Source organism: Melanostigma gelatinosum, assembly GCF_949748355.1.
Source record: "Melanostigma gelatinosum genome assembly, chromosome: 11".
In the NCBI taxonomy this organism is placed as follows: domain Eukaryota; kingdom Metazoa; phylum Chordata; class Actinopteri; order Perciformes; family Zoarcidae; genus Melanostigma; species Melanostigma gelatinosum.
This window is the reverse complement of record NC_136644.1, coordinates 15402082-15416039: the sequence shown is the minus strand read 5'-3', so window position 1 is coordinate 15416039 and position 13958 is coordinate 15402082. Positions and strand designations below refer to the sequence as shown.

At 41.0% G+C, this 13958-nt stretch overlaps 1 protein-coding gene across 9 annotated transcripts in view; it reads right to left on the bottom strand.

The window, feature by feature from the left end:
- Positions 1-473: 473 nt before the first annotated feature.
- rims1b (regulating synaptic membrane exocytosis 1b) overlaps positions 474-13958 on the bottom strand; it is a gene marked incomplete at both ends in the record, with an annotated part of 66798 nt that continues 53313 nt past the window's right edge. For 3 of the 9 annotated variants that reach the window (XM_079279036.1, XM_079279038.1, XM_079279040.1), the window contains 12 exons: positions 474-692; positions 822-961; positions 1227-1328; positions 1939-2051; positions 2692-2836; positions 5522-5739; positions 8945-9097; positions 9360-9520; positions 9638-9741; positions 10650-10756; positions 11283-11396; positions 13205-13270. In XM_079279036.1, coding sequence (XP_079135162.1) covers positions 474-692; positions 822-961; positions 1227-1328; positions 1939-2051; positions 2692-2836; positions 5522-5739; positions 8945-9097; positions 9360-9520; positions 9638-9741; positions 10650-10756; positions 11283-11396; positions 13205-13270 — 1642 coding nt within the window. Of the gene's footprint in view, positions 693-821; positions 962-1226; positions 1329-1938; positions 2052-2691; positions 2837-5521; positions 5740-8944; positions 9098-9355; positions 9521-9637; positions 9742-10649; positions 10757-11282; positions 11397-13204; positions 13271-13792; positions 13871-13958 lie in introns of all 9 variants that reach the window. The other 6 variants (XM_079279035.1, XM_079279037.1, XM_079279039.1 and 3 more) reach the window with 5 other exon arrangements.

Sequence of the window (13958 nt, the reverse complement as noted above, 5' to 3'; positions counted from 1 at the left end):
GTGCCGGCAGTCTGTAGGGGTTCTGGAGGAGGCCACTGCAGAGAAGACTGCGCCACCTGCAGGTGTGGAGGGTGATTATCTCTGTCTGGAGTCCATACATTCCGATGCTTAACGTATATTTCTTTGCTATTGTTGATTCAGTTAAAAATCACCCTGCTTCATTTGATTCTCTGTCGTCTCCCGTCTCGAGAGCTACTTCTTGTTGTCTGTCGACAGCCCTGCTTCTTCAGCATACACAGAGAAAAAATATTTTCTTAATGGATATGAAACACTGAAATGTGGCGCTCCATACAACAGACAAAATGAACCACGACAGGAGTGATTGTCAGATCTCAACAAAGCTTTCTGGTTGTGATGCTTCTGATTGTTGTTGTTGCTCTACATTTCCGCCATCTTTTTGTTTTTGTTAGTTTCTCTCTACAGTAGGTTTCATGAGTTTTTTACTTGTCGAGAGGTGTAGAGCTGTTGGTCCACTAGGATCGGACTCCAGGAGGTCCAGAGGAGCTGTCAAGTGACGACTGGGAAGCCCGTCGCGTTAGGGAGGCAAGTGTCGGATCGACCAAGGATGACGGGGGGAACAACTTGTACCAGCCAATGACTGTGCTTGATAAGTCCAGCTCCTCCAATAGGATTTGTGCAACTCCCATGAAGCTTTTATGGTCCATGCGGCCGTAGTCGCCCCATACAATCACCTTAAGAAAATATATTTTCTGTCAAATTACACAGCAGTCTAGTTCCTTCTACTATACAATATTTAATCATTATGAATTTGGAATAAAACATTTACATTTGTGATGAAGAGAAATATGGTGAGGGCTCACCTGTAAGACTTTTCCCTGTGGGCTTTCCTCGAATAGCAGTGCTTGCTGGTACAGTGGGTCAAGTGTTTTCCGTGCAATCTTGGTTTTCTTTTTGGCTACGTACGCTCCATTATTTAGCAGATAGACCTTGACATATGGAGCTGAAGGCAGAGACAAAGCAATAAAAAAGCCATTAGTGGGGAACACAGCGACTCTCCAATACAATCTAGATCAGATCTCACAGCTGGTTGCATCATTATGGAAAGGGAAAGTACAGAGCAAGCTTTGGCTGGGTGTATTTACTGGATTTCACTGATTGTAGAGTGTATATACTATATCCTAATCTGAAGATTGAATGATTGATATATTGAGAGGGAGGGAGTGATTAGTTGCTTTTTGGTATCTCAAGGATGGTCAGGTTCTCACCAGGGAGGGATTTGGATCCTGGCTTTTGTACGAGTCCTCGAGCCCTGATAACTTCAACCTCCAGCTGACCCTTTTTCTCCATCATACCAATCTGGATGTCACCTGGGAAGCACAGAAAAGTGAAAAGAAGACTGTTGTCATATGAAAGCAAGAGATCAATGGTTACCACAAGTATAACAAGTTAACAATATTATACAATATTAGTATATTGCATACTTGATATTTAATTATATTGCACTATATTATTACATCATCAATTATCTTGTACCGTTGCAGTAGATAGTTTCTAGTTACATATAGTGCATATAATATAACATTACATTAAATACATATCTAATCTAATATTGTTATTATTATTATTATTATTATTGTTATTATTATATTTGAGTTCACCTAAATTTTCTTCCTGGGTATCAAAAGGTTAGCACACAAGTGTGTGAAACAGTCTTAACTTCAAACCAAAAATGAAATAATTAACAATTACTGTGTAAATAATAACATAATAAATAGGAAATTGAAAAATAAAATAAAAGCTACACATGTATACTAAAAAATGAATATCCAAAATATATATTATAAATGCAAAAGAATAGGAATAATTAATTGAAAAGAAAAAAAGATAAATTAATTATTAAAAAACATATACAAACAAACACATAAGAGAACATAAAAATAGAAAATACAAAAGAGAAGAGTATCATCAGTATCTTACCTATTGCAGGAGTAGCCAGTGTTTGTCTTCCCACTAGCTGAGCCGGTCCCAAGCCATCCAGGAAATCACTGAACTGACTGCTGGCACCCACATTGACTCCCGAGAAGATCAAACTAACACAGAAAGCACGTAAACATGAATTAATTATCACAACACAATGGCCAATTATCCCCACACAGTCAGAATACTTTGAGGATTCAGAACACATTTTGCTGCTTTCAGGAGAACCCTTTTGCTTCATTGTTTAAAGCATGAAAAACAATCTCAAAAAGTGCCAAAACAAGAGAATCCATCACAGAAAACACCAGGCCTCAATTTGATTCACTAAAAACATGTGTTTTATCTTTGCCTAAATGAGCCCAGGTGCTTTTTTTCAATCTGTGCTCATTATATTGCTGTTTACCGTCAGTCGCCTGACACGTACATGCCGAGATTTGTAGGTGTACGCCTGGATATAATCCACAACATGCTGGCATACAAACTGTCACATCCACGTCATTTTATTCAGGGTGGTTAAGTTGGGTGTGACAGCAGCTACAGTAGCTTTAACGGTGTAGCATTTGCTGTTTGAAACTGATGAAAAAAATATATATATTAACATTGCAGCCTTAAAACACAGGTGGAAATATAACAGATATAATTACACTATCATTTGGAATTCTCCTTTAAGAGAGAAAAAATGATAACGGAGGGCGTTTGGTACAGAGTGTGTGTAGATGGTTGATTAAAGAAGGAAGTGGTTGGTTTACTGACTTCCCCTCAGAGTTGCAGCTGTTCATGCTGCCATTGTTGGACTCTCTGCTGGGCTGGCGGCTCATGTTCCTGGTCAGCTCTACTGCCATGCCGGTCTCTGTGCTCCTTTGGATAGGTGCACCCTTCTCCTTCTTACTCTTCCCTTCTGGATAAAAGAGTACAGACAGGATTCGTCACAATGTTGTAGTCAGAGGTGTTGTAGTTATTTATTTCAACAGACAAAATGTGCAGATGTGTCTCATGCTCATTCAGTTTACAGTAGAAGGAGGGTACATGAAGGTACAAGTCTGTTGAAAAACAGCATTGATGAAATCAGTTGTGCCTAAAATTCAAAAGATGCATCTATTGTTAATGCTTGACAGCAACTATTTTTCCTTAAAGGTCTGTTTGAAAACCCTCAAAAGACAATACTATGATTCAAGTCGTATTCTTAAAGGGACAGTGTGTAAGATTGGGCGGCCACGGTGTGGGGTCAGATTGCACGTTGCTCAAGGTTGCAGTTTCACAAGGTTGTTGACAAACTACAGTGGCCTTCAGGTGACATAAAAACCCAAAAGGCTCTCTAGAGCCAGTGTATGGTTTGCCCATTCTGGGCTACTGTAGACACATGCCAGTGAACCTGTAAAGAGGACCCGCTCCCGATGTACATATGAAGGCCTGATTCTAATGTAACGAAAACACAACAATTCTAAGTTTCAGGTGACAAAAAAACATTAATGAAAACACATTTATGAATATCATAATCTATTTCTGCTAATAGATCCCATATAGGTCCTTCAAAGGGAAATGTCACCACCTCTTATGTGGCTATCCAATCAGTATTGATGGTACATGTAGTCAATTTAACAAATAAACTCCTCAGTGCGTGCTTATATTGTATTATATGGACAAAATCCAAGCTCAAGTAGCAGCCTGTAGTTCTTCTTTGCATCTAACTATGTTACTGTCACATCAAATGACGGCCCAGGATGCAGGAAATACAACAGATTTTTTCAGCTTACTCCGTCAATATAGCACACACTGCCAATTGACTACATTTACCATCAACACTGAGTGGATTTCCACACCAAAGGTGGCAAATTTCCTCTCTATTTTGGGAAATACGCTTATTCGCTTTCTTGCTTTTTCAGTTACAGTTACAGTTACAGTACAGTTAGATGAGAAGATCATTACCACGCCCACGTCTTTATGCTAAATAATATTCTAAACTAAGCCAGCTGAAAAATGTAAAATATCAAACGATTCTTTAAATCGTTTCACTACTGATACCCCAAAAAGTGTTTCTTTTAGAACAGAAAATCACAGAGGTTTAAGAGAACGTTTGTGGGTATCCTGTCTTTAAGTGACATTTTTTTGACGGTTATTTTTTCAGACTTGAGAACATTCCTCCAGAGCCACACATTATACAGCTGTTTTCAGAGGCTGCAGAGTGCCCCACATTACATTTAACCTGAACTCCATGTGTAAAATCAGTGCAGTGCCCCTTTAAACCCAACACAATTTTTCATCTAGAACGTGACAAATCACAGATTAAGAAAATGTTTTCCTTTAACCCATGTGATTAGGTAACAACAAAGATTGTAGGGAAATTGCCCATCTTCCAGAGCACATCACTAACGGGGCATAGCCTTTTTCATATCAAGCAATTCACTCGTGGAATGAAAAAGTAGAAAATGACATGGCAGCCTAGAGCTTCAGTTGAGGACATCATGATCTCTCTTTCTGAAGCACTGCCAAAGACACACCCATGTCCTGCTGAATCTGGTAATCAGTAGTAAACAGCGTGTGGCATCTTGGACTGGGATGCGTCCAACTTCCAACTGATAATATTTGTATGAATGGTGCAGAGAAAAATGTAGCTGCATTTCTGAGCCTCCCATCATCCCTTGTGTATTCTTAGCATGAGATGATTTTTTACATCCTTGAGCATAAGTCCCGTACCTGCTTTTTCTCTCATCTATCATGAAAAACAAATATTTTTTTGAAATGAAGGTTTATCTTTGCACTATCTCTACTTCCTCTCTCCCCTCTCTACATCAGGAGGAGAGGCCCCTTTAGGCTTAATGTTCTCTAAAAGCTTTTCATGTCCGCTACAAAGAAGGAGGAGTACAGTGTTTGGCTTTCATCGTGAGTCTCAGTGGTAAAAGTGCATGCTGGAGTCAGACCAGCCAGACACTGTTTGGGGACTGGGAGCGAAGCTGCTCAGTCAAGATGTTCTGAAACATATTATTTGGTTGTTTTTCTTTATTAAAAAGCACTAAGGCAGTAGAGGTTTGTCTTTTCCACAACAAGAGGACACTTGCATTTTGTGGTGCTTCACGACAGTCTGCTCCTCAGGACAAAACTCCCCAGTTTGCATCTAGAAAGGGTAGCATTTCATTCCCCATCTATTTACTCCCCTGGTTTTCTGTTATGTGTCTACTTTTGACCATAAATAAAGGCATAAAATGCCTCCAGCTACATGAATTTGTCTCGTGGCCTTCAGGCCAGTCGTTTGAAACCCCTGCTGTATATAGATGTAACATCACACAACAATTTCTGGACAACAGTTTTTAAGAGTTTGGTGTGATGGGTGTCATTCAAACAAATGTGGCCACAAACAAACCCCTCTTTGGGCCTAAATATAATCTCAATTACTTCTAAACTCGTCACTCAGACTCATACAGGTCAAAGTAGCTGTTGTCATCCCCCAATATAATGAACATTTCATCATAATATTTTCTGTTTATCCTATTTTGTTTTAGGAGCAAATGTGCCACATTCATGTAACAAATAGCTAGTGAGATATACAGTCACCAGTGACTATTTCAGGGTTGCGATGGCAACTCACCTGGGCCGCTGATCTGTGAAGTGCTGCGACTGCGACGGTTGCCAACGATGGCCACCACCCGCGCACTGAGGCTGGAGCGTCTCTTCTTGCTGCCCCCACCCACCGTGCCCAGCGCTGTGTCTGATTGGCTGCCGTCGGTGCGCTCCTGGGTGTAGATCTCTCCGCTCACGCTGGAGCTCTTCAGCATGCTGCGGCCCACCGACGACCGCATCTGCCGACTTGAGAGAGAAGACGCTGAGTGACACTGTGATCTGGTGTAATGGAGAAGAGCTATTATCAAGGTCTCTGTAACTTATTCTATGCTGTACCTTCAAAAACAGGAGTATTGACAAGAAGTGGTACATGATTGTAATGTTTCAAACTACCTGTTGTTGAGGAGTGATGTTTAATCGCACAAGTGAATCAAATAACAGTATAAGCCTGGGATCCCAAAGATAAATGAGGATGACATATCCTAAATTACAAAAACTTTGAAATACAGATTTGCTTGTTTTGATGCAACACAATTTTGCTGTCATGTGGGCCAAGAAAAGGAGAGCGCAGCCTGTTTATGGTTAAATGTCCAAAGCTGGTAATCATATCATGTACTAAAGTTCATTCTTCTCAAACTAGCCACTACACGCGGGCCGAAGCTGGCCAGCGATTGATGCTGCCTCCGAGGGGTTCGGATGAGCCATCGCATGTCCATCCCCTCAGAGGGGGTCAAAGTGCTGCAGGAGAGCCCAGCTATGCTGCCCCTATCACCCATAGCGCCTACTCCCAGTGGGCCCGTAACAGCCACAGTCCAGTGGTCTACGGGAACCAGTGAACGACTGGAAAGGGGGAGGGTGGTTTGAGGCCTCTCAACCGCCCCCTGCAGGAGGGTTAGAGAAGGGCGTGCAGCAGTGGGAGAGGATGGGAGGGGAGGATCCAGGTCTGGAGGATGGAGGGGGTCCTGGCAGTCACAACACGGGATGCATGCAAGGAGGGCTCGGAGGGATCTGAGACATGCAGAGGGGATTGCACAAACATACACAGAAAACAAGGGCCAAATATAATATAAATGACAAACAATATTTTACAAAATGTAAATGGATATGCATATATGTACAATGTTAGATTTATGGGTAGCCTATCGAAAAATTGTAGCCATATCATATTTGCTGTTTTGTCTTTTTTGTAGTTTAAGAAGGAATGTAACCAAACTAATACCCATGAAACTGTTGGATGGACATCAGCAGGACAATTATGTTCCTGCTGATCCTGAAAAAAAAGTTTTTGTGGTTCAATTCTTAAAGGTCAACCTTTTGAAATACGTCTTTTCATCCAACATCAAGAGATCCTAAGTATATGCAAACGAAAAAATGAAAGGCGGAAAATCTGAAGATTAATTTTACTTGATTTGAGCAAAAGAGCGAACATGAGCAGCGTTCAGTGAATTATATGAAATTGATGAGGAGCAGTAGATCAAAAATATTTCCTTCATCTGTATGTACTCAGTCACTTCTGTTATCAAACTGGCCTGAAGCAGATGTGAGTATCCACCGAATACATAATAATAATATGCTACTCTGAGTGAAAACAGGCCCAAGGCCAGCCATCCTTGTTCATCACGAGATTACCAATTCCTCTCTAAAAACAGGTCCCTTGTCTGAATTATGAATCAGCCACATTAGTCCCTTTTCATAAATGGATGCTTACTCCATTATCAGTTTTTTTACTGTTTGTGTGATGACAGCTTTAGAAAACAGGGTTATACTCGGGCATCCTTATACTTTTGTCCGTATGTTTGTGATAGGGCTTGTTATTTTATTGATAAATATAACAATAAAAAAGAGAGACTCTGTCTCTCTCTGCCCGCCTCTCTCTCTCTCTCACTTCTGACTCTAGAAAGTGTGTCAAAGGCCGTGGGGCTGTGCTTTTATAACGGTGTACTTGGATTGATCTGGGCTAAAGCCATTAAGACTGGGGCCCCCCTCTCTTCTCCTCCCAGACCTCAATACATTAGCCAGCTAATAAGCTGCACTACATCAACACTTTGCCCACTGACGACCACTGGGATAGGGTCGTTTGTCTCTGTCAGCACACTGCTACTGGTCAGCCGGTGATGTGTGTGTGTGTGCATTTGTGTGTGAGGGTGTGTGCACATAAAGAGAACGCAGGGATCGTTTGTGAGTTTTTATTTATATCTACCTTTTAATTATTTATTTTAGCAAATGTTTCAAAGTTTTGGTTTCATTTCATTTTGAATTACAGTTTCATATTTTTGTTTGCAATTTTTAAAGGTATGTGCTTTATAAAATCGATATTCATTTATTATTATAGTCTTCGACAAATACAACGTTGTGAAGACTTCAGATTTGTACAATTTATTCTTGTTTTATGCTGCATGCTAATTAAAAAAATCGGTGTATTCATAAAAAAAAGTTTTCATTTAATTTCGTTTTTATCAACTCTTGTTAACATATCAATTTTCGTTAACAAAAGTGTTGTTCAACAACTTATTTCTGTGACCATTCAGTGTGTTACCTCCATGTGGTTGCGGGACTTTAAAAATCGAATGGTTGTACAGAGACAGAGCACAATTAGGCCCCACCTACACCGGATGGGAAAACAACAAACTTGTGTGACGGTGCCTCCTTGTGACTTTCATCTGCTAGCAAACAACACAAAGAGACACTGCTGTATGGTGGGATGCACTACCAACAGGGTAAAGAAACCAGCTGTCAAACCGAAAAACTGAGCCTTTAAAGAACCAAAAGTGAGGCATCAGCAGGAAGAACGATATGTGTGCAGCAAGAATTTTGTCAAAATGTTACTTCATTACTTTATTTCTGGAAATTAAACTAAAGCATTTTGACAGAATGCAACTTGTGTTATCGTGGAATGTAGATGAATCAGAAAGCTATGCAGTATTATGTTTGCAAGTGCCTTAGTCGCCCCAAAAATTAAAATTAAAAATTAAAAAAGAATTTAATGATGATGCTTTAGAATGTGTGGATGTGTGACCAAGGACAAAATGAGACACTGGGTCCAACATTTAAGGAAATGCTTCCATTCAACCAGATATTCTCATGTTAAAAACTGAAGGGACAACGTCTTTCAGCTGGAAGATCCAAGTTCAACCCCAGTGTCAGTGAGTGAGGGTCAGTGAGTGAGTCAACCCTCTGCTGAAGTGTCCTTGAGCAAGACTACAAGTTCAACCTCTAACTTCCCATTGAAGGCTGCAAGCAACATGAAAATACTCCTTTTTCCTTAGTAGTAATTCAATCAGGAATTGTCTGTAATTGCTGCCATTATAAAGTTTTCGTTGTGTTTTGTTGTCTTAAAAAAATGGGGGATTCAGGGAATCTATCTTGGGGATCCAGATCAGGTTGTTCAATAAGAAGATGGATCGTCTGCCATCATCAGTGGATTCACCATTTGTGATCTATTGATCTTTACCTGGACTCCCCCGTGTCTCCAGCTACAGTGTGTCTCCTGCGCTTCAACTCATTAGAGAATTGTCTCTTTCCTGCAGCCCTCGTCCTCTCCTCCTCTCCATTCACCCCCCACGAGATCCTCCTGTCCCTCCTCTCCTCCTCCAGTGATTTGGATCTGAGTTCAGTTTGTTTTGATTCCCACCATTCAACGTATGTGTGTGTGTGTGTGTGTGTGTGTGTGTGTGTGTGTGTGTATAGGTGTGTGTGTCAGGAGAGAGGAGATAGAGTATGCACAAGGACAGAAACATGCAGCAGTTGGCATGCAGGAATAAAACAGAAAGACACACAGTGATTAGCATGCATATAACACTGACTGAAATCCACAGCACCTTCAACATCTTAACTGAACATATGACCAACAGCTAATGAGGACTGACCTGAGTCGTCCTCCGGGTCGTTCTGATTGGATAGACATGTAGCTGGTGCTACTGAGACGGGAGGCACTGCTGGCTCGGGAGAGGGCCGACGCATCGCTCATATCGCTGTCTGACGATCTGGCCGACATGTTGTCGCTGCTACGCCTCTGTTCTGCGTACATCTACGGACAGAGACGAGGGGGGTGGGGAGGGGAATTAGACATACAGTACAAATCATTTATCAAGTGCAAGAGACGGAGGAGAGGATCTGAAAACAACTGGGAAACTCAGACGCTGACCTCCCGTTTGGTCTTGAGGTCCGTCTCAGGGTCGTGGGAGGCTGAAGGCCGGTAGGAATGTACTTTCATCTGCAGCTGTCGGGCTCGCTCCTCTACTGCGAGGGCTGAGACAAAAACGATTAAGATATGAAGAATATCTTATGTTATATTAAAAAAAAATAGAAAAACAAGGGAGAATAAATCAGAAACATCAGTGTGTTCCCAATAAGAGAAACCTCAGGGAATATCTTGCAGATGCAGGATCTGCTTTCTGACACTAGATGGAGCATGATGTGTACTGATGGCACTCAAGTGACAGAAAGAAAATTGTTTGTTTGTTACGGAAGTTACTTGAGTTAGTTCCGTAGGAGTAAAGTAAAATAAGTTAAAGTTTCACACAGGACATGAACAGCGGTCCCTTGGTTGAAAGTCCTGTGTTTGTTTGACCCATCCACCATATGCTGACTTTCTCACTCTTCATTCTATATCAGTTGATCTGACCGTCGAATAATTACATTGGAATAAGTTAAAAGCCTGCTGCGTCTACGCTAAATGCTATCAGATGCCGAGAGACACTGATAAAGCCTCGATAGTTGAAGAGATGGGAGTGAGAATGGGTTGTTCTTCAAGATCACTTCAATTCAACCTTTTGCTCAAGGCCTTATCAATATTTTTGTATTTTAGTTTTGGGTTTTAGTGAACTTTCATTCACATACACTGGAATAGGAAATATACAGGGACACAGTTAGAATGTTAACGTTTAAAACTGTGAAATGGTCGATGGGCTGCCCTACCCTAATCTGATTGGAGGAGCTTTTCAAGGCTAAATACATCCGACTACTCAAGGAGAAACGAAAACCTCTTGCCTTATGTTTTTGGGAAAGATTAAATAAAACAAAAACAGAAGAAAATGTATATTTTGTGACTAACATAGCATTATGATGTTATATGCTAACTTCACTCATTAGCCATGACTTTATTGTGTCCCCCAACTTTTTTAATCAAACCTACATGATCTTTGCGGACAACATACCTTGCTCTATACTGCTGCTTTTTGCAGGGAGCTGAGGCAGCTGCCTGCCCCTGCGACCTGATGAGGGCGTCCCCATTGGAGAAGAGGGGCTACCATGAGGGTGTGCTCTGACAGACAGGAACATAAAGACACAAGAAGATAGCAGAAGAGGTATAAAAACATATCATTATAACTGTGTGCATCACTAACTGAAGTAAAGCCCGAAAACTGAATCACAGAGACAATAAACTGATGCTCAGTAATGTAGGTCAAAGGAAGGAGAGGAATAGATCGGAATAAGTAAAGGAGCAGGAGATCTAAAGGAAGTGGCACCGAGTGTGTTTAAAGACAGTATGCACAGTATTTCTATATATCCCAGTTACTTTACTATACTATACTATAAAATAAACGTTACTATCCACAGCTCCATACCTGATGGAACCCCAAATTTACTACATCAACTACTGTTGAACAGTATAATATATTGACATGACTACCTCAGTTAACATGGTTGTTGTAGTTATTTCTCGGAATTAACTTAAACATATTTTGGCGTGATGTGATACTTGTGCATATACAGTATTACCACACTCAGTGTGACATAGAGGAAATCAGCACACGGAGTGGAGGCGTAGTGCTGGCTGTAGCATGCACCTGTCTAGCCGCGGCGAGTTTGGGCAGGACCCAGCCAAGGCTGTCTGGCCAAAGGGCCTCAACGGGCCCCCTCTCCCCCTACTGCCCCTCAGGATAGAGGTGGGCTGGATACGACTGCCATCAGCAAATAAAAATAAATGAAAATATAAAACCTTATAAATACAGCAAAATGAAATCAAAAGAGACTAATACAACACTTATTTTGTGTGCCATTTAGACTGTGCACAGGTCCATAATGATAAGTATGCAGTATGCAGAGAGCGTGCAATGGACGTTAAACTCAAACAATCATCAATCAAATACAGCTGGGGCACTCTGCTTCAACATACCGGTACTAACTATCTTAAGTGCTTAGCTGAACAAAATACAGTAATTATGTCAAAGAAATTTTATCTTAAGTTAACTTTGATTTGATTTAACTTTACTATCAGAATATTTCTCTAGAATCTGCTTTGCGTCCCAAGACGTACAATGTTTCACATACATAACGAAACACAACATTTAACCAAACAACAAAACAAAAGCCTGCACTACAAATAATATTACAGACATTACAAATAAGTGGATGAAGTGCAAAATATTGAATCGCTCCCTTTTACATTCTTAAAACCTAAACTCTGATTTGACTCAAGCGTTTGACCCACAATCATTGAGCAGATCCGTAGAAGTGGAGCCAGTCTAACTTTAAGCTGAACATAGAGACACCATGCCCTGATTCCATACAGCACAACACTTATTAATGGTTGGATAAACAAAACCAGGATCTGTTTGTTTGGTCTAAATGACCTCTCCTAAGAAAGTAAATGTGTTGTTGTACTTTGCAACAGATATAATATATATGTGCACCATAAGATAAAGCAGCGTCCCCATAGATGCTTAAAATATTTAAAGGATTAAAGTGGTTCAATCTGTGTGCTATTATTGACAGCAACAGGTGGAGGATAAGAGCTCAATGGAAGACCAAAAATAATTTTGTGTCATCTTTAATTGGATTAATAATTACAAAATCACTTCACCAATCTATCAGTACAATAATGATGAATACTCGCATTCTTTAGTGCCTAACAAACACAATAGTGCTGTATCATCTGAACACACAAAATAAATGTATTCGGAATATTAGTCTTCCAATCGTTTGCATAAAGTGTGAAGAGTAGATGTGAGCTCACACAACCCTATGGTGCTCCTGAGTTATAAACAATGGACGTTGAAAATGTCTTATTTACTTTGAAGGTGTTCAATTTGACATTCAGAGCATGAATATAGCAGCAAACAACTATTTGCAATGTGAAGATAGAACAATGTCTACCTGAACAGAGAATGAAATTGCTCTCCCTCTGTGTGTTGTAATCTGAGCTGTTTGTGCATGTGAGTCCTAGCGTGTGTGCCCCACTGGCTAGCTAATCGCCGCCACTCTGCACTGCTCGGTGGTTACAGCTGATGAGTTGTAGTCGCGGAAGTGTAACCCTCCGGTTCCCCCAGGTAAACACCCTCAGCACTGTTGTCTTTGTTTGCACAGTTAATGCTGTTAGCACCGTACGCTGTTGACTGCCGACTTAGTCGCCATACTGAGAGCCATGTGAAGGCAATCCCTCAAGATATATGCTCTGAATTTTGAATTTAGCACCTTTAAACATTTGTACTCTATTTGTAACAAATGAATGGTAATACTGAATCAGAAGAGGATTATTCTCCATTATGTTTCCAATGTGTTTCTGCATAGTGTTAAGAGGGAGCTTATTCAAGGGCACATACTGCACAAGCCGTGACTTAAAAGAAGGAAAACAAATCAATAACCAGTCAATAACAACAACCAGTCACAGGCGGTAGATATCATCCCTCAGGCAAGAAGAGAAAAAGCAGCAGTAATGAGAAGAGTTTAAATAAGGTGAGTCAGTGAAGGAATGAATGAATGATCTTACCTGTCCCCTTCCAGGCTTCTTTTGCTGCCCCTGTGACAGTTTGGACTTGATGAATTGCTACACTGCCTGTTTTAGCAAACAGCAACCACAGAGAGAGGAGTAGTAGAGAGGAATAGAAAATTAAAAAATGAAAATATGGAGAGTGACGACCCACAGAATGGAAAAAGTGAATACTGACTGATGTGTTTGATATAATGTAAAAGGTACAAGCTGAGACTTTATGGTTTGGTTTCTGTGGTTTGTAAAAGCAACAGAGCTGAGAATTGCACATTCCAGAAACATTTTCCTACCAGCAACAGTGTTACAGAAACGAAAGCGTTTTAAAGCCAGAGAAGTGGGGGAAATTCAGAATGGGCGCACAGCAGAAAGGGCAGGTGGAGCAGAATAAAAGAGGGATTACACAGCTTTAGACCACAAATATTTACAGGGGAAAGGAACAGACACAAGATCTGTGCAACGCTATCATTTTAGATTGAGCGCTAAGCTACAGAATGGGCTTTGAAGGTACAAGCAGGCAAGCAGAGCTGCAGCGCTGTAGCGTATAGTGTTTTAAGAGCTGGGGACAGCAGCAGGAGGCAGGCCTGGTACCTGTCTTCCTCAGGGGCCACATGTTCTACTAAGATCCTGGGGCTTGGGGGAGTCTTGCGGGGCAAAGAGTTGGAGCACCTAGAGGGGCGGAAGGGTGGAAGAGGAGCATCCCAAGGTAGGAACACCGGGCGAGGTTGTTAGTGTGCGAAGGTCAAGGATTTGAAAT